At 39.6% G+C, this 24,499-nt stretch overlaps 1 protein-coding gene across 2 annotated transcripts in view; it reads right to left on the reverse strand.

The window, feature by feature from the left end:
- Window positions 1-24,499, reverse strand: part of vps50 (VPS50 EARP/GARPII complex subunit) — a 109,565-nt gene that overhangs the window by 37,269 nt on the left and 47,797 nt on the right. For both annotated transcript variants that reach the window (XM_061058937.1, XM_061058936.1), the window contains exons 13-20: window positions 18,401-18,533; window positions 8,534-8,631; window positions 8,285-8,379; window positions 6,967-7,065; window positions 5,476-5,566; window positions 3,852-4,037; window positions 2,046-2,164; window positions 250-356 (exon numbers count right to left, since the gene is read on the reverse strand). In XM_061058937.1, coding sequence (XP_060914920.1) covers window positions 250-356; window positions 2,046-2,164; window positions 3,852-4,037; window positions 5,476-5,566; window positions 6,967-7,065; window positions 8,285-8,379; window positions 8,534-8,631; window positions 18,401-18,533 — 928 coding nt within the window. The remainder of the gene's footprint in view (window positions 1-249; window positions 357-2,045; window positions 2,165-3,851; window positions 4,038-5,475; window positions 5,567-6,966; window positions 7,066-8,284; window positions 8,380-8,533; window positions 8,632-18,400; window positions 18,534-24,499) is intronic.

A 24,499-nucleotide genomic window follows, 5' to 3' on the forward strand; every position in this document is an offset into this window, starting at 1 on the left:
AAGCACCTTTCTGGAAACAAAAGGTCAGAGCTCAGGGTGAAGGCTAACTGTTATTAGCGCTGTGTAGTCACAAAGGGAATGATGGAGACCTGAGCTACTGGCTTCACTGGTGGATTAAAAGGAATCTCAACAGGTTAGAGAGAACGCCTACTGTGGCTGAAACGTGATTGCTCTGAAGTAGAGGTTAGTAGTGGAGGTGTGTGTGTGTGTGTGTGTGTGTGTGTGTGTGTGTGTGTGTGTGGGACTCACCGACAAGCCGGATGACGTTGAGGGTGGTGTTGGTGAGGATTGGTGCGTTGGTTTTATTCAGGTTGTAGTCGGACTTCTTCTTGCTTCTGATGGTCTCACGGGAGACACTGGTGCGTACGTGAGAGAGAAAGTAGGGCAGAGTCATGAGAAAAAGAGAGACTGGCTAATATATGGTAACATCACTAATCCTCAGTAATGATTTAGCCAGGTTCAAAACCTCCACGCGCTTCAGAGTCCTGTAATTGATCAATTAGAACCCTCTACACAGAGCAGGTGACACAGTAGGACCCCGGCCATGATGTCTTTGAACGGTTGAACCTGCAGCACTGGACCCCTGACTCTCATCATCCAGATATATTAGCCATTAATTATTACATGAACCTACTTATTTCTGGTTGTGACCATGCAGGCCATTCAATAATTAACCATTAGTGATCCATGCTTGTTAGAATGGGAAATTAGCATTATAGCAACTATGGGCTAATGTAGGGTTCATACACTTGGCCAGTAGAAATCAAATGTGGCGAGAGTTAAAGCAAAATATCGGACATGTCAGACCTGTGAATCTTATCACTGAACACAAACACCCTGATACCATTAATAAGTCATTATACATGATAGGAGATGATTGTTTGGAACAAAGCTTCTGTATTGAGGACCTACCGTAAAATCCGGAATACAAGTCACACCGGTATATAAGACAGTCTGTTTTGGGTTGGGGTTTCCAAGAAAGAAAAAAGGTTTCAACTGTCTTCCTGCATGATGATTTCTATTGTGTTCAGCAACATCTACAACGTGCAGTTGTACAAAGACGCCGACGCAAACACTTGAAGGAATCTTGGTGTTCATGCGTTACTTTTAATGACAGCTGTCCTTTTCTATCGGAAAGGTATCCTTAAATGACTTTTTTCCCTGACTTCCGACTGTATCCACTATCCTTTTTCTACAATAAAGGCACAAAAAGCCCAAAAATAAATCTAAAAAAAAACAAACAAAAAAATTATTATTATTATTTTTTTTTTTTACTTGACCTTCAAGGGGGGCGGGCCTCCCCCCTAATATAATGGTAGGGGAAACACTGGTATGGAATGTTTTGTTCCCTGTACTAATTCAGAAACATCTGATATCAGCTTTTGGATATGCAAAACAACACACAAAAAACACAATAAATTAAACATGAAGGGTTATAAAAATTAAAAAAAACTCTGTGCTGCATTAAAGCATTCCACATCATGTGAGAGAATCCTATACTATATATCTACAGCTAAAACATACTAAGATAGTCAATGTTTGCATTCGTTATAGAGAAAAAATACACAAACGCATTCAAATTTCTCCTCTGAATGGAAATGAGCAGCAAAAATCACTTGATTGCCTCCGCCTCTATTAAACTTCGACTAATCATTCAACCGTCACCCAGCACGTAGGCGGAGGTGGGAGAATTTTTCATTGTAAGAAAAAAAAAAAAAGAAGCTTTATATAAGCTTTCTGCCTATCAAGGATAGGCTGAAATGGAATACAATTATCATAGATAAATGCACACAAAGTGGTGTAATGCATGACTTCACATCCTTTTAGAACCTCCTAATAAGATTTTCAAGGACACATCTCTTTGTTTTGCATCTGTGAATAACATGAGTGACTTATTTTTGCGTCTTTTCATGCCCACTTCCTTTCATACATTGTAATGACCTGGGAGGAGAAATGATGGACAGCTGGATATACACAGTGACTTCACATGCCATAACCTGAGCTGCAGGGTAGAGCAGTGCTGAACAGTTTGACATGGAACTGACCTCTTGAGAGGTGCGTCTCCCGTCTGCTCATCGACGTAGTCCTGCTTGAGCTCCTCGGGGACGTCGCTGTCGCTGTCATAATCTTGATACACGCTCTTCTCCAGCTCGTCTGACTCGTACTTTAGAAATGTGCGAGAGAAAGATGGAGGTTACGGGAGATAATGGTCCAAGAGCCAGTGCAAAGAAAAGATAAAATGCAGATGATGTAAGTGAGGATGGGGATGAAGACAGGTGGAAACAGTGCTTCTGCATGCTGTGAAACATCTGGAATAAAGAGTGTGTGACTTCCCTGTCCATCAGATTTCACTTTTTTTCAAACGGCTGTGATTGAGTATTTTTTTGAAAAAGTGTTAAAGGGCTCATAACCATGAAAAGACTTGCTTGACGCAGAATTCTACTAGCGGGAGAGTTCAGTTAAATCTCCCCTGAAAAAAAGACAATATTGTCTTTGGTCTTAACAGCAAACTCATGCAACATAGCAGGCATATAGAAAGGATTACAGGCTTAAGAACCAGCAAGGCTGGGGCTTCTTTAAGTCTAATATGTTAGACAGTGCAATATTGCATTTCATGTTGAGCCCGAAAGGAAAATATATCAATAGATGAAAGGCAGGTGATGTGTCAGGGTGTCTCTGTAAGCTCTACTTTCTACTAGAGAAATGCTTATTTATTAGAGAGAAGCCTGGAGGAAACAAATAATTATTTCGGACTTTAATTGATTCATGTTTTTTAAAATCCGCCTGCCTTGGCAATATTCTCTAGATCACTGTTTCAATGCTATATACTTTATATATGGTTGAACCACACAGAAGCCTAGAAGGAGATCAGGTTGTTTCCATCTTGTGTTGTCGCTTCTCCTCTGTTTGCTTTAACAGCTAAGATGGGATGTTTGAGACTTGCAAGTATAGATGCAGAGAAGTTTCTGTTTTTGTATTACACTTTTGTTACTAAGTGGCTCTTTGTGAGTCTATTGATGTGAAATGCAATAAACCAGGCTGAGATTGGGGCTGTTGGTGCTTGCAGAACTTCTTGACAAGCACCTAACTTGTCCAGCAGTGACCCTGCCATACAGCAGCAGTTCCTCTCCCCTCGACCATAGACGGAGGGAGCTATTTCTGCTCCCGCAATGAGGATATGTTAGTATCAGAGAGGCCATACTGTTGTGTGTGATGACAAGGTTTTTAAAGCTCTACTGATGGAACAAGAAAGCCTTGATTTCAAACAAGCGTAGCTGCTAACATTACCTTGCCCGTGCACAAACGGAAAGACTGGAAGATGTTTATCAATTTGTTCTTTTTCAAACACATAATTATGGCAGATGTTTTGCTTTTATTCAAAATTAGGGAAGATCAATACTCTTTTTGTTTGAGTTTCTTAGACAAGTTGAAGCGCTTGTTTTTAAGACAAAAGGCTCACACTCCCTCTTTAAATAAAGCTAGGCTGGTGTTCTGGGTTTGATGATGCAGTTGCACAAAGCAAACTGATACTCAACTGCAATGGTCTTGATTTTTTTCCCTGGATCTACCCACTAATTCACTTCCATTTTAACATCTTATACTAGATGTCAGACAATGCATCAAAGTGTTACAACAATTATGGCAGCTTGGCTGTACATGGTTCATAAAAGTTTGTTATTGCAGATGCTGCCGCTTGAGGGATGCTGAAACCCTCGTATGATCCGCAGTGATAATCTCCCTACTAATCATCAGCTCGTTCCCTTGTTCATTTGTTTGTTGATATATTTCAACAGGCAGCCTTGTTAGTTATCACCCTTAAGGGAGTTGGTGTGTCTAAGTGGTGCCCTTACCCCGTTAGATGCCAGCACATCCTCTGTCTCCTCCTCTTTGTGCTCAGTGTGCATCTCAAAGGGGTTTCCCTCCTGCAGGTACTGCTGGAAAAGAGACAGCTCCTCCTGAGCCAGGCCGGTGGAGGATACGGCCTGTCTGCTCGGAGACACGGACGGAGAGCGACACTGGCCCATGAACTTAAACTCCTGAATGAGAGAAGTGTAAAGGTATTGAATAAACAAAATAGATTTTTGAATGGTAAAGTAAGCATATAAGGCACAGAAAAACAGAATAATCATTGTATTGGGAGCATGCATAACTCTGGGCTTGTTTGTGTATCATCTGTCTGTTCCCTTTCAAGTCATTGACCTTCAACAATGGGCTCTTCTTGGCTGCAGATGAGAAGGTGTATCAAATCTTCCTGCATAATTAATTTAAGTGGAAATGCTTCATGCTTAGGAAATGAAATAATTGCAAATGCAATCTGTGGAGTCAAGTGATGAAATGTTTCACTGTACCTTTTTAAGAAATCACTACTACCTTTTCTCACAAAATCATGCTGCTGCTTCTAATGGTAATGTCTTGTTGCCCCTTTAATATCATACGGATTCTGGTTGTCAATTCATTCAATGTTTTCTCGATTTTCACTATAAGTCATTATACCTATGATGGTTTTGTGTGGGTGCTGTGGGAGGGATGTGTGGCCGGTCAGGTGGGTGAGAGCATGTATGTGTGCGCAAGAATCTTTGCAGTGGAATTAGTAAAATGAAAGGATGATTCTTCAGTGTGCTTCAATATTAAGATTTCATAACCAGCTTCAACAGTTTAAGGGACCTTAAAAGAGTAAACAAGAAAAAGTAATACCTGGATGCAAAACAACCTTTTACTGTAGCAAGCTTTATTCTTTCTTTCATGCCATCCAGGCTTTAGCATGAATGTCCTAAGCCATACAAAAAGTGATTATGAGGAAATTCCAATAGACTGATTTGGAGTAGACTTCGCAATTACGTCCCATCAGTTTCTGGTAGCAGAAAGACAGCCGCTGGCAAGTGGCTGGCTAGCAGAACGTTGGTCACCAAAAATACACCAAAACCATCTTATAAATCTTAGTATTCAATGTCCTGGACATGACCACAACGTGAGAGGGTGTTTAATCTTTTTTTTTTAATGGTAAACAAGACTCCTTAAAAGCCGATTCTCCTGGAGTATCACCAGTAAATTCAACACGGCCAGATAACTTACTCCCACAAAATACATCATCATTGTGTAAAAAAAAAAAAAAAAACTGTCTATAGCAGAGGACTTATTATGATGATTGATGTTTGTTTGTTTTTTGTTGCAAAAAGAGTCAAAAAGTAAGACATGTGTTGGACACAAGTTACAGCCCCCGCTTCATCTTCTTCTGGGTAGCAGAATGTTTGTTGTACTTTAATTCTTCTGTGTTGATACATGGGCTGATACATGGGCTGATACATTTGCACCCACACAAACAAACGCACACTCTAAAATAAATGAGCAGGATTCCCTGTGTTTATATCCTTATGCAGATGTCGCTGTGCTGGGGGTGTGCAAAGAGCGACAGTACAATAAATGGATGCTACTGTGCGTCCCTTCCCCCGCTTCTGTGATGTGATTCATACTCACATGGAGCTGGGCGATGTTAAAGTTAGACTTGACCGGGCACAGTTCCCACGTCTCATTTTCCAGAAACATCCTCAGCTCTTCCAGTCGCGTCCTGTGGGAGTTTGAGGAGAGAGACAAAGGAAAGGTGATTTAGTTGAAGAAGAAAAAGTCGACATCTGGCCACTACTGACCTTATGCCATTTCCTATATTCAATCAGCTCCTTTGTTCTGAGAGTCTAGATTATATGTGCAGACATAAAAAAAAGGAACGCCTGCAAAGGTCAGTGAGAAAGGAAGAGGTGTGTGTGTGTGTTATTTCTGTGTGTGTGACATGTTCACAGCTCAAGACAGGCCCCCTGGTGCTCACACACGGCACGGGGTCAGTATCAAGTCTGTGAGTGTGAAATGGCCGAGCAGTGTCGACTTCAAACACTGCAGCCCCCCTTGTTGCTGGTCTGAAGGTTTTTAGATGTAGACGGAAGAGTACATGAAACAGTGGCATAAAACAGGGAAGCAAATTGAATGTGAATTTAAAGTATATTAAAACTCTGAAACTTCAATCACTCAGAAAGAATACGTTATTGAAAATGAAAGCACCCTTGTTGCAGATATTTATCACGTTTGAACCCCTGCAGGAGTCGTTCTGTCCTTTGGACCCCGCAGACCAACAATACCAACGCACCCCCCTGATGAGTGAGTGTGTGACTTCAGGCAGTTGACACACACACATATGAGCATCATACAGTCAAAGTTCTCTGATGGGTAATCTCTTTAGAGATGACACCCGGGTGGAAAATAAATCAAAGCTAATGTAAAGATGATGCACAGAGGAAGCCTCCGGGCTAACAGTGCGGATATACGTGAGTGCTTGGAAGGATAATGTGCCCCCTCTCTCTCTCTCTCTTTGGGTGTGTAATCTCTCACTCTTTTTTTTCTGATTACAATTTCACACCCCCATGTCATCACCTCTAATGTGCCCCATCATGCCTCTGCAACCCCCTCCTTTCCTGTTTCTGGTCACAGGAATGAAGCTTATTAGAGTTCTTATATTGAAGAATCTCATCGATGATTCCTGACAGGTAATCCCGATGTTGATCAATGCAAATCAACTCAGATGATGTGTTGCTGCCAGTGTGGAAGCTTACATATTCATGTGGATGGCAATGAAGTTATGTATTCATGATGTATATAGGTTCTTCCAGCCTAGTGAGTGTTACCGGTTAATTACATGGCTACTCCAAAGAGAGTTACGTTGCAGGTATGTGAGTGCTTGGTGGAGCAAATCAAGGCAGCCGATGGTTGTGATTGTGTGAAATCGTTTTCAAGCAATCAAGCAATGATAACAACTCTCCTCCAATAATGTCAGGGGACAGAAGCACAAGTCAGATCCATGCACTCTCTGTATAATTGTTCACACATAATAAATTACGTCAGCTCAGGGAATGAACAAGATACTATGTCAGAAGCTCACATAATCAAGGCAATGATCCAGAGGCAAAAGACGTCTCTTACCTGTGGTAGTTTTTGAAGTAGTTGACACTCTGCCGTTTGATGGACTCCTGCAGGACCTCTGACTTGCTGCCACAAAACTCCTCACCCACCTGCATCAGCCTGGAAGAGACGATTAAAGGACTAAAGGACGAGGGAACAACTTATGATGAAGAGAGAAGCAAGATGAAATTCTGGTTGTCAGTTTTATTTTCTTCTTACTTTGATTTTTTTTTAACTTTGATTGAAAAACTTTTGAAAGTGTAATTGTTGTTGGAATATTTATTATATCATTTCAGTCATCATGAAATGATCATGAAATTATTATATTGTCAGTCATCACAAGTGGGAATGTGTGTGTGTGTGTGTGTGTGGGGGGGGGGGGGGGTTGTTGCAGTTGTAGTAGGTCATTTTCTAAACTTATCACATTTTTTTTACATCAAAAAAAAGAAAGAATGTTGGAGATAATTGAAATAGATTCGTTTTTAAAGCCTATTAGAGTCAACGCCCCTGGAGGAGCACTGCTGTGTGTGTTTGACTGACAGCTGAGCCAGCAGGGGCACAGAGACACCGTGTAAACAGACTTGGTTTGATACCTCTGACTTGGCAGGCAACACACAGGCACTGTAATGTCAGCAGTGGTACTGAAGAAACAGGACCACACAGTTCTGCATGTTAAGAAGGCACTTTGACCTACTTTAGAAGCTGACATGACAGACAGCTGATTAATTTTATTCTAAAAGACCAGATATATGTTTCAAGACGTTTCACAGAGGACCTACATTTTCAACAAAAGGATCAAAAAACACTATGTACAGATTAGTATGTGATCATGAAAATACAGATAATCTCAGGTTCAGTAGAAAAGATGTAGCATGTTCTCTTGGATTTTGCTATTAATCTCTTCAAATCCTCCAAAAATCTGATTTCCTTCACAAACTGCAAACCTGCACACAATTGCAAAAGGCTGAGTGTGCACAACTGGACCCAAGTTCAAGCACTGTAAATGAAGGGGTTTGCACCCTCGCAATTTCAAGTTTGTTTAAGCCAAAAAGCCAGAAGGTTTATAAAATGTAAAGTGTTAGTGTTGCAGTGTCTGAATGACAAACGTCTCATTGGAAAAAGAGAGTGTGTGTTTCTGTGTTGGTGTATTTGTAAAATTCTGAACATTAATAAGCTGGGCAAATCAACATCATGAGTCACTAAAGGGATAAAATAGTACCTGTGAAAAAGATCAACTTAAAAAATAAAAGTCAAAAGGCAAAGAGAAGGAAAGGGACAAATAATGATGGCCAATTATTAGAAACAAATAAGAGCTGCCCGCTCATGCTCGGTCCTGTACCTGCTGATGACATCCAGAACCACGATGAAATCATCGTATTTGAAGTTGGACATGTCTGTGCCAAGGATGTAGGCCTTCACTTTCAACTGGACATCCTGGAGGAGAGAAGAGAGGGGGACAGGATGATATGTGGGAGGAGAACTTGTGATTGAGCAGAAATTTGGGGAAAATGTTTGAAATGGCTAAAACTCTTGAGGAAAAGGCACGTTTAAACCATGTAAAAAGAGAGTGCACACTATTTTCTCTGACCTGCCAGATGCGTGTCAGTCCGTGCTCCAGCTTCTTCTTTACATAGCTGCGGTCCACCACTGACTCATCCGACTCTGCTGCCGCTGTGTCATCTACGGCTGTCAAACAAAGCACACAGACGAACTGAAAATGAATAACCAGATGGATAATATCCAATTTCCTCTAACTCATTTGATTTACCTTTTGTTGACTGAGTTGTTTCAGCGTAATTAAAAGGATTCGATTTACCTATTTCAATAGGTGTCTGCACAATGAGGCCTAAGCAGACTGCATTAGAATGCCAAGCTAAAGTCAAAAAAGGCTTTTCTTCAAGTTGATAAAAATCACGGTGAAAGAATATGTAACAATGGTATGAAATGTGCATTCTTATCTGAACAGGAAAATGAGGGGAATTGATCTGCAGATCTGACATGTTTGAGTGTTGTCAAAAGTCCTTCATTGACAGTGTGACCACGTACTGTAGACAGCCTGGATTTTGTTCCAGGGTCTGTCTTTTTTGTACAGAAGTGGTTGTCAGTCAGCATCTAACAGGAGCAGCTCAATAGAAAGAACATTGACAGCAAACCTAGAATCTGATAGCACAATACTGGGGGACACTTCAGTAAGATGTCAGGGTGCTGGTCACTGTCAGAAAATGACACCAGTCTTGCTCGTGATCAGATCAGTGATCTGCGGTTAGGATAGACCAGCATGTGGTGTAGAAAACCAGCAGCAGCAACAATCTCATGGCGGCTGTAATACTTTCCTCTGGCTGAAAATTGCTTCAATCAGTGCACAAGCTGCTCGCTCTGTGTGAAGAGGAAAGCCTACAGCGAAGAGCCGGCAAGGCAACAAGCAGGAGGCTGTCAATCCCACATTCAATTCTTTTAATGTATCAGGAAGGTAGAAAAGTGGAGACCGAACTCGGTCAATGAAAAGCCCACTGGTTGTGTTGTGGAGTGTTTTGTTATTTGGCACTGCATTCAAACGTTAACAGGAACATATTTAATGTAAATGTAATCAAATTGACCCAGGACTTCAAATTTAATTTAACAAACCCTATTAAGCTTCAACACTCTAGCAGTGTTTCCCATAGGTTTACAGCTTTGGGGGGGTGGGGGGGGGGGGACACGCAGACACAAACACTTGAAGGAATCTTGGTGTTCATGTGTTACTTTTAATGACAGCTGTCCTTTTCTATCAGAAAGGTATCCTTAAATGACTTATTTCCCTGATTTCCAACTCTATCCACTATCCCATCTCTACAATAAAGGCACAAAAAGCCCAAAAATAAATGTATTTCCCACAAGGGGAAATTCAATTATTCACACTGTTATTGAGACATGAATACACACACATGCACACACATGATCCTATGGACATGCACTAATGGAGAGATGTCAGAGTGAGGGGGCTGCCCACAGCGAGCACTCCTGAGCCTTGCTCAAGGGCACCTTGGCAATTCTCATGACGTGAACTGGCACCTCGTTATAGGGAACGACCCTATAAAACAATGTTTATCTTGTTTTATACTGCTAAGAAAGAAACTGTTGAAAAACCTTATTTATTGATTCATATTTAACCCACTCCTACTATCCTGGTTATTCCGCTGAAGGTCAGTGGGTTGGGATGGGGTTAAGAATGTTCTTAAAAGAAAACCACTGATTTAATATCACCTATTGAGTACACCACGGGCTTACTTAACTTCAGCTGCAGGGTTTCTCTCCTTTTAGGGATTTAGGGGCTGAGAAGATGTCTCCCTCTGGACTCTCCCTCTCCTGCGGCACCCCAATAACCAATCCAGTCATTACTGAACCAAAAAATTCCCCAAATGAAAAGTAAACAAGAGTTTCTAAGCAGGAGAGAAACTAATAACTGGAATACTTGGACAAGAATTTCTGTTGAGAATCCATCCAGCTGATCCATCTCCATTTGCAAAACAAATCACAGGGGAGGCAGAGATTATTGATGGGCAAAACATTCAAAGAGGCAAGCATTTGCGGTCTACAGTCTTCAGTGTAACAGCTCTGAAGGAAACCTAAAAGTGTGACAGAGTATGTGATGATCTCATCATTTTTGTTATCACACACACTGTCCTCCAATGAGTGTTAGACGCATATGTTTGGGTAAAGAAGGGAGACAGGCATGAATCATGGGCTGGTGTTTTTCTTATTCTGAAGGAGTGAGATGTTTGAAAGACCTAGAGCCTGAAACATCCAAACACATAATAGAACTCAGCAAGACTCAAACATATGCAGTCAAAGCAAAGCCACTGATCACGGACCCCGCTGGGCGAGGCATTTGTCTTCAGAGAAAGACGGTAAAGGTCTCCAACTGTTTGAAATGTTTGTTAAACAAGTAACCCACATGTCAGATTTTTATTCAGAAAAAAAAGTATGACACTAAGTAGCAAAGCTGCACAGAAAACAATGCACAGACCTTTTTGAAGAGATGATCAGAGGCAGTGAGGGAGCAGGGAACATAAAGTGAATTACATCCCCACACTGGGTATATCTATAAAGATTAACATCATGATGGAGAAGAGAAAGGTTCACAACAAAGAAGGAAAGGGTTATTTGGTGCCTTGAAAGAAAAAACTGATCAAAAAGACAGAAAAAGATTTTTAAAAAAAACTAAACTCAAAACAACGTGAGTAAAGTAAAATCTGTATCTAGTTGGGGTATGTGAACCTAAATAAATCAAAGCTGCTCTGGTTTTCCTGCTATCTGTGGATGCATTATTTTATGGTTCTACAGATGACAAAGTACAAACAAAGAACAAACTGTTTCTTTCACCTACATGAGGTGTTCACAAATGAAGGTTCTAGTTTTAAAAAGGAGTGGGCGTTCGTGTGATACAAACATATGGAAGGTATAACCTGGGATTATACAATGAGATCTATCACCCAATAATTCTCAAGAAAACACATTCGTTACCGTGCCATCATGCCTTCCATAGCAGCTTCAATCGCTGTGGTTTACATTCCCACAGAGCGAGCTGTCTGAAAATGGGGATAAATCTCCTCAAGTGACGTCTCCAAACTCTGCTTGAGGGAATCATTGCGGCAACACTAGACCGTACTAGCACAACAAACCTAAATCTCCGACGGTATTTTCCAGCGGTTGAGTTGCATTGATGTTAATGTTATTGGCCGAACGTTCAGACAGGAAAGACAAGGATGAATTAGAATAAAAAAGGGTGCAAAGTGCTCAATCTATCAGAGCTCCTGTGATGAGACGGAAATCAATACTGATGCCATTTTGTGACTTAAAATGTCAAACAAGACCTACAACACCGTCTGCTTCTATATTGTAATTGTTAATGCCTTCAACCTCTGCCACAGGGTACGTGACAAACAAGATGATTTACAGCACATTGAAGAAACAGTCTTTTTTTTTTTTTACGTTTGCCACAGAAAATATGAATGATTTGGCTGTCAAAATAGAACATGATGAGATTTCTTTGTTGGAAAACATTACCTACTCATATAAATTGTAAGATTAGCAAAGCAATAAGATGAGCCGCTTTGTCCAAGTGGGCCGCAAAAAACATCTATACGAGATGAAAGGGTTTTATCCTTCAAAGACTACAACTGTATATGTAAAAGTGGTATCACTTAAGGCATAATTGGTCTTGGCCAAAGGCTACTGATTCAAATATGTAAAACTCATGACCTTGGTTTAAGACTAGAAGCACAAAGACGACATTGTGTGCTACTAGCATGACACACCCAAATTTCAGCATCCAGATGCATTGTGGGTAACATAGTTAACCAATTTTTGAAAAGGAAGAAGAAGGCTTCAAAAAAAAAAAGATGGCATCTCTGTTCAGCTTTGTGGGATCTATCATTTCTTGCTTTCTAAATTGTTCTTCAAGAGACAAAATAGATGAAGAATTCTGCCAATCTTTTTTTTTTAATCAGTTTGCATGTAGACTTTACCCAAAGGACTTGTATTAATCATACTCTGAGGATTGCCTTCTCCTTACTATTGATACTGAAAGATGCCTCAACACACATAAGAGGAGGAAAATCCCAGAGAGGAATTCATGTCAGGATTTATTTGTTTCAATAGATGCCCTAGAAAATAAATTATTATTTTCAGATACTTTTCCTGGGAGTGCAAATATCCTTCTAATCATCATTTTCTGCATCTACTACAAAAACTCACAAATTAGCTCACTACATATTTCTGTCAGAAGATCAAGTTTAATTTCTGGTTAGCTCCCTGGTTATATTATGAACACGTATTATCTCCTCTCACCTACCATGTGCAATCTTCACAGACATGGATGTGAAAGTGATGCACCTCTTATGTGTTCTTGATATTTGCATTAAGATTACATTTAGAGTGTACATATTCCTCTCAAATTTCTACATTTACATGGAGTTAGTACTCATGATGCATTTTAAAATCGAGCCACATCTACAGCCACGGCTGCCATTTCTTTAATATAATACTCTTATACTGATATTGTGGGAGCTTAAATGCAGGTTTGAAACAGGAAGTATCAAACACCTTTTGAGATCAGAATAGCATTGGTTGTAATTCGGGTCATTAGTAGGGACAGAACTGGTGAAAACAGTTGTATCGTTCAGTGAAAGACAGAACAGAGGACTGAGGAGACATTGTGACACGGCAGCTTGACCAATCTGGGATTCATTTAATGAGCACAAGGGTGGTCGTCAGAGTAAAGGGGTGTGAGGAAGAGACAGCCAAGACATTTGGAGAGGACGAGGTGAAACAGTTTGAAATAACTGAGAGCCCCAAGAAAAGTCAGACAACCTGGTTAACTGGTTAAGCAGAGCTGGGAGTATTGACTTGTTTTAGACTTAATACCTTGCACAAAAATGTGCAAATTAAGTTGTAGTCCATAATAACCTCGGTTCTCAAGGAATAGCAAAAGTTTTGCAACTTCCAATGATACTTTGGAGGATGCTTACAGAAAGCATAATGTCATGAATTTAAAAGGTAAACTGTAGGTTACAACGTTAAAACAATGAGTTTTTTTCTTTTTGAAAGCATTTTGTTTGGCTCAATCTATTTAGATTCAAAATGTAATAATGAGAACCAAGATTTCAAAATGTCTTCTGACATTTAGCAGCTCATCTACGTATGTTCATAGTATATTGATGTTCTTAAAGACATGTGTGAGTTCATCCCCCCTACTTTGTGGTTCTTCTGAATGCGGAGGTGTCGCTGTTGACTGGGTAAAGGTGTCTCCCTAGGGTGACTTCAACTTGATTTCCTCCCTCTTACTGAGGAGAGGGAGGAAAGGATCAGCTATAGAGAAAGCCATTTATTGTCACTCTTTAGGTAGTAACCACTGTGTGACTGTCGGTGTGATTGTGGGTAACAGAGTTCTTGATGACTCACAGGACGAACACCCAGAGGGGCCTTGGCTTCCTTCTGACTTCAAACTATGACTCATACAGGAGAAGTTTTTTGCACGACTTTGCATAAATGTGAGAGTTCAGCAAAAGAGCAGTGAAATCACGACTCATGGTTTCTCAGTATTACAACACCAAAATCTTAATGACAAAAAACTGTCCTTGACAACCATTAAAATGATATAACAGAAGAAGAAAAAGAAAAAAAGAAGTAGTTCTGTATTTTAGAGAATATAGATCTGCAGGATTTCATCACATAGTTTATAAACCTCACTACATTCCAAGGGAATAAATGCTATCACACTTTATGCCCTACACATTTTAATTAACTTATTCAGTGATGTTTACCCAAAATAAATCATGCTTTTTTTATTTGCATGCAGACCTCTATGTTTGTAAAAGCGTGGTTTCAATGTTACAGTATATGTAAATTTCAACCTAAAAGACCTTTAAGGGAGACACATTTGAATGGCTTGCAAATAAATCCAATTACTATAAACACAAGATCTATAGGCAGATTGAAAATATTGAAGAAAAAAGATTGGATACGATTGGATTGGTGATGTTGACTCAGGGGAAGTGAGGTATGCAGGAATAAAAAGTATGATGAAATGGCTCTATCAGAAACAATAAATTGCAACATGTTCTGAGAAAGGTCAGCAAACCAGAGGTTATATCACATGCCATGTTCCTCAGTTTAGTTTGAATTCTATGTTACTATTGAACATTAATGAAGTGTGAAGGCCAATTCGCAACCTGACTGCTGAAAACTGATGGTTTTCTTTATCACAGTGGAGCCTTCATACATTTCAATCTGTGCTTTATGCCCATGCTGTGTATGAGCATGAGAGAAAACCACAAAATGAGCACGGTAATTTACTTTTACACACACAGAGCAACCCATGCGCCTGGCAGCCTTCAGTGCTGATCAGTGATGACAGGTGTGAAGCACAGAAGTCAATCTGTTTTGTCAGGCAGGTACGACCCTGGCCTGTATTATACTTTATTTAATAAAATGTTACTTTCATCAGGTGGTGGGATTAATTAATAATTCCAATACGTATAACTTTAATAGTATGGCAACAAAGGTTTAGAAAGTGCCTTGACTTACAACCAAAAAAGAGCCGTAAAACATATGAACCCAAACATCCTAAGAACATAGGGGCGCAGTCACACTAGGCCCAATTATCCCGTACCACGCTGAAGCACGATTGTCCCCCTTCCACATTCCCCCGCTGGCCTGCACTCACACTGCTCCAGGACTAACTGTGATTATAAAGCGTTTTTAGTTTACCACACATTCAAAAAATACAATTAAAAAAGGGACTCATGGTTGAGTCTGCATCCGCACGAACAACACAGAGAATATGATGGCTACTTTGCTGACTTTGTGGCTTAGGAGGAGGAGCAAAAATGTATGAACTGAAAAAAGCAGCAGTGTGGAAAGAGAAACAACGTGTAGAAACAAAAAATCTGTAAAAGAAAATAAATTAGCCTGGAATAAAAAAAAAACAATGAATAGAGAAAGAGGTAAGAAAAGGGCAATTCAAAGTATTGAAGGCTGTAAAAAGAGAAGCAATAAAATAAAGAAAAGTCATGAGGGCAATAAAATGAAATGGAAGCAAGAGAAATTGAAGAAACTAGGGATATACAGCTGTATTTAAAGATACAATAGGCAATAAGAAGACAATAATAAGTAACTGAAAAATGACAGGAGCTGACTCAATATTTCAGGTGTCAACAGCTAAATTCATTGGGATTCTCTAATTGCTTCCTCGCTGACGGTAGAGGTGAGATGTGTGACAGTCAAGCCACAGAAGACAATGATCTTGAGTGGGTGTGACTGCTGTGTGTGTGTGTGTGTGTGTGTGTGTGTGTGTGTGTGTGTGTGTGAGAGAGAGATGGGGGTCACCTCAAAACACTCTTCCACAAATGAGACAACGGCTATACAGGCAATCACTACACTTATGGACCCAATGCACACATTAAGGTAGGGGGAGAGAGGTTACAGCCAGGACAAAGGCGAGGTCAGGGTCACCTTTACATTGGGGGGGGGGGGGGGTGTGCAGAGGTGACAGCCAATCAAATGGTGAGATGATAGATGGGCCCAATGAAGGGGAATGTGTTGTACGTCCTCCCTGTCCCCCCCTCCCAAGAGGATAGCCTCTAATAAAGGATTGTGAGGACTTAGCATGTCACCAGGCATTCAGGACACCCTTGTGTGCTCATCCATTCCACAAATTGATTCTGTAGAGTACGGGAGAGGGGGAATGAGCGATATTTCAATACGCAGCAAGAAGGAGGTAGCTAATTTGACAGTTCTGCTTTTGCAGCTAATATCTGACAGAGCCTCTGGTAAGACAAATGATATAAACAGTGATGAGGTTAAAACTGCTATACACCAACTCCAGTGTGGGTTTCTTTTCTTACGCGGGTAAGACAAACTTCTAGTAGAGCTTACCGCTAAACCGCAGAGTATGCATTGCCTTGACAACTGAGCTTCCCGAGGCTGATGTTTGCACATCTGGCGGACTGAAGGCAGGATGGAGGGAGGCAGTGATGACACAAGTGAGACTTTCCTTGTTGATCCAGACATAAGCTCTGGGTTTGGACAGATGTGGTGTTCAGTCATCTCGGTGTACCAAATGGGCCAGAACCTGAGTGCAGCTTTACTGAGTTTCCAGAGAAGAGACGGGGAACTTGGTACTGTTCGCATCACGAAATGTAGAAAATGCTCGGACAGAACAACTACTTGCTATTTCTTTTCTAAAGGCCCTGACACACCAAGCAAACGGCAAAGAAATAGTGGCGACGAAGACCGACTGTGGCATGGCCTCACGTTGCCTTTTGTCCTGGCCAGAAAGTCGCAATCAAATGCTCTCTTCTCTTTTTGCCAACCACCACGTACGTTCTGCAGATGCCTCAGAGGAAATAACTCCCCATGCCAGCAGGCGGCGGTAGTCCGTTGTTATGATACGAGAAGAACATTTTCACACCGCTTTCAGTCGCCACCTTAATATTTTCACTCTATGGTCACCACTCATAGGCCTCATATAGGTACCTCTAATCAAGAATAATGTTTGATTAAAAGTTGAAAATGGCACTGGTGTTGTCAGCCCTTGCTCTTAGTGGAAAAAGAAAAGAAGAGGCGGAGGCGACAGAGAAATAGGACTAATGGGTGAAAGCACGGATCCTAAAGCAGCATGCTCTGCTTAAGGGCCTTTCCCGAACCTGTGTCGAGAGCTGGAGTTACATGAAACCTCTCACCAACCACCGACGGGGGCCGACGGGGGCCGACGGGGGCTTACGGAGCCGGACACACCGCAAAAACTAGGGCGACGATCGCTCACCGACAGTCCAACTGGGACCGACGGCCGACGATCTCCTTGGTGTATCAGGGCCTTAACACCATTAAAACAGGAAGAGTCTGAGATCTAATTAGTGGATGATCAAGAATGTTGCTGACAACAACACAAAAAGAGGTGCATGTGTGGATTTATATGAAACATATTTAAAGGATGTTATAGTTTGTATCCTGAAGTCCTGTTTGTATCAGCATTGTAACAAAGCCGCTCAATGTAATGCATGAGACTTTTCCCTGAGAAATAAATAAATCATTCATGGCTCATTACTACTTAAACACTTATCCTTGAAACATCTTATATAAAATCTGCAATGTGTATGTATTCATTTCTATTCACCCAATGAGGACACACTGTCCAACTCATTTTAAATTGATAAAGGAACAAAATTACTAATCACAAAGAACGCACTATGATGCACATCTATTTGTACTGTTGAAGAGAGGAGATGCTTTATCAACAATAGTCCAATCAGAGGTGTTTATTCCACCACTGACTCATTCAGTGACCTCTAAGCTGAAAAGGATCGCAGTAAGAGCTGGAAAATAAATCCAGCTTCAGCGCCCGCACCACTCTACTCTGTTCTGCACCGGAGCACCCGAATGTTGTCTTCTCTTTTCATGAGCCCAGATTCAATCATTCCTTTCTGTCGGCTATAAAGCTGATAAACCTACAGTATGTCGAAACCAAACAGCCAGGGAGAAGCAGCGCTCTCCAGAGCTTGTGAAGAGAGCTGACCCTATCTACTTTGTGAACTGAATTTGTGAGTTACTCCTTCATCTTGCCGTACGGGGAGCAGATTTGGTGTTCATGAGTATATCTCAATGAAAGAAGTCAAAGAAAAGCAAGTGACAAAGAGAGATTTGAGGGTGCTAAAATGAAAAAAGGACGGATATTTTTGAGGCACAAAATACTCGCTTGTGCAAGTAAGTGACACTCTTCCTCTCTATGCTAGAGGTTATGACATGCTCTTTTTCCTTCCTGAATATGTGACTGCACAAAGATACATTTCTCTACAGAGCATGGGGTATTCCTTTTTGCAATTTGTCAGGTCAGAACTAAAGGAAGTTTTTAGCTGAATATATATCTTGGACAAATACAACAGTGATTGTGTTAAAGAGGTGTTAAGACTCTTACCTGGAGTGGGTGCAGTCTCCAGTTTGTCATGCTCCTCGTGCCACTGCATGGTGCGATGGTAGCTCAGCATCACCTCCCATAATGCCTTGCATAGATCCATCAGGCATGGTATGTAGCTGTCCAGTGTGATATGCTGCCAATAAAGAGAAGAGAAGAAAACAAGGTCACTGATGCTCTGTACTTCATTGTTCTTAAACGTGAGGTATTCTGTATACTTCATTTTATGTAATCTGTGCTACTATTGTTTTGTAATAATTTAAGTAATTATTAAAAGCAAAAAGGATCATTTCAGAGTGATGAAACACACTGTCCTGGACAATTTTAAAATCTTTGTTTGTTAAAGAGATTTAACAAACAACTCAAAATAAACTGTCCTCTTTCTAACATCTAATTAAAACCTGCTTATGCTCATCATCCAAGGACACTTTGTCTGAAAACTTGTTTTTTCTGAGTAATAAGAAGCACTTAAGGGATAAATTATGTAAGGACCAACTGAACATCATTTTTAAGAGCTACTACTGTAAGAACTGATATACAGTATATAAAAGGGTGTTGTTTAAAGGATGTTTTATTAATGAACTGAATATGGATTTAAAAATATCTCTACTCAGCACTTAACCAGGGAGTTTATACTATATGATACCAACTCTGTTCAAAAATAAAACACACAGGTGATTTGTGTATTATTGGGAATAAAAACACAGTTTTTATGCTATCTTTAAAAGAAAACAGCAGTTCGCAGTCTTGTAAAACAAGGGTCTCAGTTAACCATTCTCAAAAAGGTAATTTACTGCATGGTTGTCAAGGTAACTACACCCTTCAGTAGATGTTTTCCTTTATATATCTAAGTCCTGTGGATATCAAATAGTGTAGATATATACTAATAATCTGTTTGTGCTTTAGAAAGTTCTTTATTTGCTGTAAAATAATGTTCATATTCTGGAGGCCTCGAGTGATGTATTGCTTTCATAAAATACTTTGTATTCTTATTGTTTCTGCACATTCAGCATCTAATGGAGACTCTGCAGGACTCAGATTTTATTTCAATCAACCACTCGGATTCTTGCTTGGTGTTCAAACCAATTAGAAAGATTTGATTGGCAGTCTGGGATCAGTTCGAGTCACTGATGGCTCCGCCCCCAGTGTGGGCGGCAGTAGCTCAGTCTGTAGGGACTTGGGTTGGGAATCGGAAGGTCGCCGGTTCAAGTCCCGGTACGGACCAAGTCCGGAAATTGGTCTGGTAGCTGGAGAGGTGCCAGGCCACTTCCTGAGCACTGCCGAGGTGCCCTTGAGCAAGGCACCTAACCCCCCCCCCCACCCCACAAGCTCAGGAGCGCCCGCCGTGGGCAGCCCCCTCACTCTGAGACCTCTCCATTAGTGCATGTCCACAGGATCCTGTTTGTGCATGTGTGTGTATTTCAGTTCATGTTTGTGTAGCATGTTTACTAGACAGAGTGTAAAAACGAATTTCCCCTCGCGGGATCAATAAAGTATAAATTCTTCTTCTTTCTTCTTATTAGGAAAATTAAAAACCTAAAGTAGACATAATAAAAGTATTTGTTTTTCTGCTGAAGTAGATACAATATGTATTTGTTTTGATTGATGTGTATTAATAACAATTTGACTTGTGTCTTCTTTTAGAATGAATCAATAATTATCTACCAACATATCTGAAAATAGAAATCAACCCAGGCATTAACCTCAACTCCTTCACTGCACTTTGATGCATTTCACAGTGATTCTAAATCCAAAGAAAGAAGCTATATATGGTAGAAAACAATCCAAGAATAATCCATTTTGTTGTTCTTCCTGCACCCATCCAACAGACGAACACTTCAGATTCTAGTCTGAATAAAATACATGTGTTATATTAAGATCCTCACAAATAGATAAAAAACACTGACAGAAGTAAAACCTTAAGCTTATTTTTTAAAAATCCTCTAGCATGTCTGAATACCTGAGCAAGAAACAATTAGTTGCCAGGCTGATTGTTTAGCAAATCAATTCTCAGTGAGACATTTGTACACCATCATGTAATGACCACCAATGCCGTAAGTGGATAACAAGCTTTTGCTAAAGAAAGTTAAATTGCACAACAGGTACGACTTCACTACTGACAAGGACTGTTGTAGAGACACTATCGTGTTGAATGCTGTCATTTGAACAACCATTTTTATTTTATAAATGTAGCTTCACTTTACTGAATACTAAAGATAAACTAGTATATCACATTTTAAGTCCTTCAAATTAAAATGTTAAAACTGTGATGTTCAACATTGTTAAAATATATATAGTATGTTATATTCTAATTGTTCTAAGGCACACATAGGGGATCTATGGAGATGCTGTCAAATACATTTTAACATTACACATTCATTAAACTATTAGGCATCCATTCTCTATTGCATATTAAAACACCATGCCTTTTGAAAATTTAAATGTTTTTTAGTCAATATTGATTTTATTAATCCACTTAATCATCATTAACAAATCCCAAATGTTATACTTCAATAAAGAAAGGACAAACCTCTACAACTCTACTGTCACAGAAAATTCTTAATAATTCAGAAAGCTGAAATATTGGAATTTTTAAATATAAGGGGAAATGAGATACATGCAGTTATATCCTCCAGCAGAGGTGTATTGTGTGTTCCCGTCAGGCCGAAAACTAAAAGAGGCAGAGCGTTTCCTGTTAGTACTCTGAAACTGGAACTATCCACACAAGGTCACGAGTCAGTGATCTCTACAAATTCCTTTTTAAAACACACCTAAATCTTGTATATATTATTTTAGTGTATCCAGTATGAAATAAAGGCATAAAATAGTAACACTAAACGACACAACCATTATGTTTCATTCAAACGATCATCAGGCATTTTACTCAAATCAGACAATCTAGCACTACCAAATAGGAAAAATATCTGAATTAAATAGAGATAAACAGCTCAAGTTACAAAACAGACTCTAGCATCACCAGTCACACAGGTAAGCTAATGAACCAGTCCTGACAAAGCAAGGCTTATACTTTACACCCCATGTGCTTCACCAGCCAACTGTAATGCTGCAGCATGTTGCCAGGCAACTGGGGTGAGAGGACATGACATTTGGATAAGTGGTAGGAGCGTGGGTGTTCGTTAGGATCTTCAGTGGGTCAGACAATTAGAAGTAACCTCAGCTAATCCTACCAAAACTGCTTTCCTATCAAGTCTGTTTGTGTGACTATATGTTAAAGGCTGCAACTGAGAATATAATACTACATGTCATACCTGTGGTAAGGTAACACAGGAAAATATTATAATAAAAACTTCTGGAAAAAAAAGATATCCAGCTTGCAGGAGTATGAGTTCAAAGAGGAAGGATCTGAATCTATTTTGGATATAAAGACAGTTACCTGTCATTATGCATAAAACATATGCCAAGCTGTGTCAGGGAGTTTTTAAAAGAGAGCCTTTTTTCAGTCAAGTGTGGGCGTGTGGAGTAGAGCGAATGAAAGAATTGCCAGACTCTGACAAAAGAGATGTGCAAGAGACTGCAGGTAGTCTTGATTTAGCTGATTCACATTCTTTATGGAAATATAATCACTACCCCCTCCTTTCAAGAAAGACATAAACAAACATATTAACCTGCAAAAGATCAAAACATAGTCAGCAAAATGTGGAACTGCTGTGCAAGCAAAGAGGCATAGTAGAGAACAGGCTCTAAAAAAGGAAATCAGTCAGACCAAGTCTTGAAATGACTTCGTGATGTAGTTTCCAAAGAGAGAATTTTGTAAAGTCAAAAAATATAATGTATGACACGACACATAATATCAGTGGATTCCTAGGTAATCATGAATATCTTCAAAGGACATACCATTCCCTTACTACTCCCTTTGAATCAGCTAGAAAGGAAAATATTTGTTTTTGAAAGGTTTTAGATCTTTTTATAGTATTCTTGATGGTATGACATCAGTCTATAAGTAAAAAAAAAAAAGGACTCAGCAGCTGAAAGTCTCACAGTACTTATGAAATGGTATCTTCGTAAAGGTTAACAAAAAAAAGTATTTCATAGAGTCAGGGGTGGCTGGTATAAATGGAGGACTTAGCCATCCCTTAACAATGTTAGGTAAAATAGATTGTTTCTTAAGTTGAAATTACCGGGATCACAATGCTGGTAGCAAGTTAATAGCAACCCTATGTGTTAGTATCAAGCTAAAGAACTCAGATGTAATCCCTGTTTTTCTGTTAAAAATTGCACTCCCCCTGGAGAATGATGCACCAGCTGCCACTGCATACAATGTAAAGGAAGAAGGACCCAAAACAGAACCCTGTGGTACACCCCTAGGAATAAATAAACTGAATTTCTGGATTCCATTGTCATTTACTGATGCTTTTGTCAAAGGATATTTATCCAGACTTAAATCATTAAATTAATGGTTGAATTATTTTTTGTTAAACAAAGAGTATGCAATTCAAATTTTGCACAGAAATAAGTTTTCAATCATGCAAAGTCAAAGACATTCATTTAGTCTTCTTGGTTTTCATAGGAAGGTGTTTTTGTCGCTGTTCAAACTGCAGATACCCCCGAAACAGACAAATGTGGCCAGTAAACTAAAGAGAAAAACATCTAATCAACTGGGCATCCCCCTTCTGAAAATCTGAAAACCAAACAAAGCATTCCTCTGAGAAAATAATTCAAAGAAAAAACACTTTCAATGAAAAAGAGCTGCAGTCTTTAGATGTCTGTCACTGATGTGACAGAGTAATAACAACAAATAACATGAAACATCAGTTTTCATCCATAGTGTGGGATGACAAGATGTACAGTGTTTGCCAAATGACAAGTTTTCATCTGTAATGAAGCTATCTGTAGACACGGATAAGTAAACACGAAATGCCAGCCTAAGACTATTGCAATGCTTTACATGGAAAAAGCAAAAGGGTTTATATCCACTACAGAGTGTGAAAATGGCCCATCATTGTTACATAACTGCACTACAGGTCAGCTCATATCAAAATAATGGGACGTTCACAACAGAGAAAGGGATGGATCACTGTGGGTTACTGATGTGCCATTGTATAATACTATTGGAGTGATTTGTCTATCATCAGTAGTGCTAATGGTCTTGTATAAAAAAATACTAGTCTCTCCAGCCGTTCTAGAGGCTTCCATATCAATCCTCCTACAAAACCTTATAATATATATATATATATATATATATATATATATAATATGTAATTATATATATATAATATGTAATTATCAGAAATAATAATTATCCAAGTATATTACCATTTGATGATATATTTAAGTCTAGAAAGCCACCAGTTGGCTGGATGATTATCAATACTTATGTGATGTAATTAGTAAGAACAGGAAGTAAACCAAAGTTTTGGTATGCAGTACATTATAAAGTCCTACATTTATAGTCAGCTTCTTTCCCACAAGAACGTCCAATGAAACTAGGTCTCAACTGTCCTATTTCCATCAGCAGAAAAGTCAGACAGACCAGGGGATTGATGAGGAGTGAGGCTGTACAATAATGATGAGTATTGATGTAAAATTAATAAGACCCTCTCCCAATCTGAGCTGACCTTTCTGACTGCTCCCAGTTCCCTTGAATTTTAAGTTGCATAACTAAGAGGAAAGTTCAGTGGGTCTTATGTGGCTTTAGCATTTTCTTAACCTTTTATTTATCAGCAGAATAACTGGATAAGTTTGCTTCATTCTACAAACACCAACATGCCCACATCTATACTAAGCAAGTTCAATACCTAACTCAAGAGCTAATCAATGGTATTTGTTGAAGCAGAGAGTATTGCTTTGCTGATTACACATATTTTCAGCCGGTCTTGTCACCGGTATAATTCAAACACTAGTGAGAAAGAGTCAATATGTGCGTCTTTTCTGAAAACTACCATACAAACTCTCAGAGGGACAACTCAGGGACATCCCAAATACTCAGAAATCATTGAGGGGAAAAAAACTTTTTTTCTGACTTTTAGCTTCTGTTTAAAAACAACTAGGAGGAACATAGATAAAACATAAATAGATTGTTGTCAACCACGCATATACACTGTGTGTATGCTCACACAACCCTCATCAAGCATTCGAGTGTGT

Source organism: Labrus mixtus, chromosome 16 (genome assembly GCF_963584025.1).
Source record: "Labrus mixtus chromosome 16, fLabMix1.1, whole genome shotgun sequence".
Classification (NCBI taxonomy): domain Eukaryota; kingdom Metazoa; phylum Chordata; class Actinopteri; order Labriformes; family Labridae; genus Labrus; species Labrus mixtus.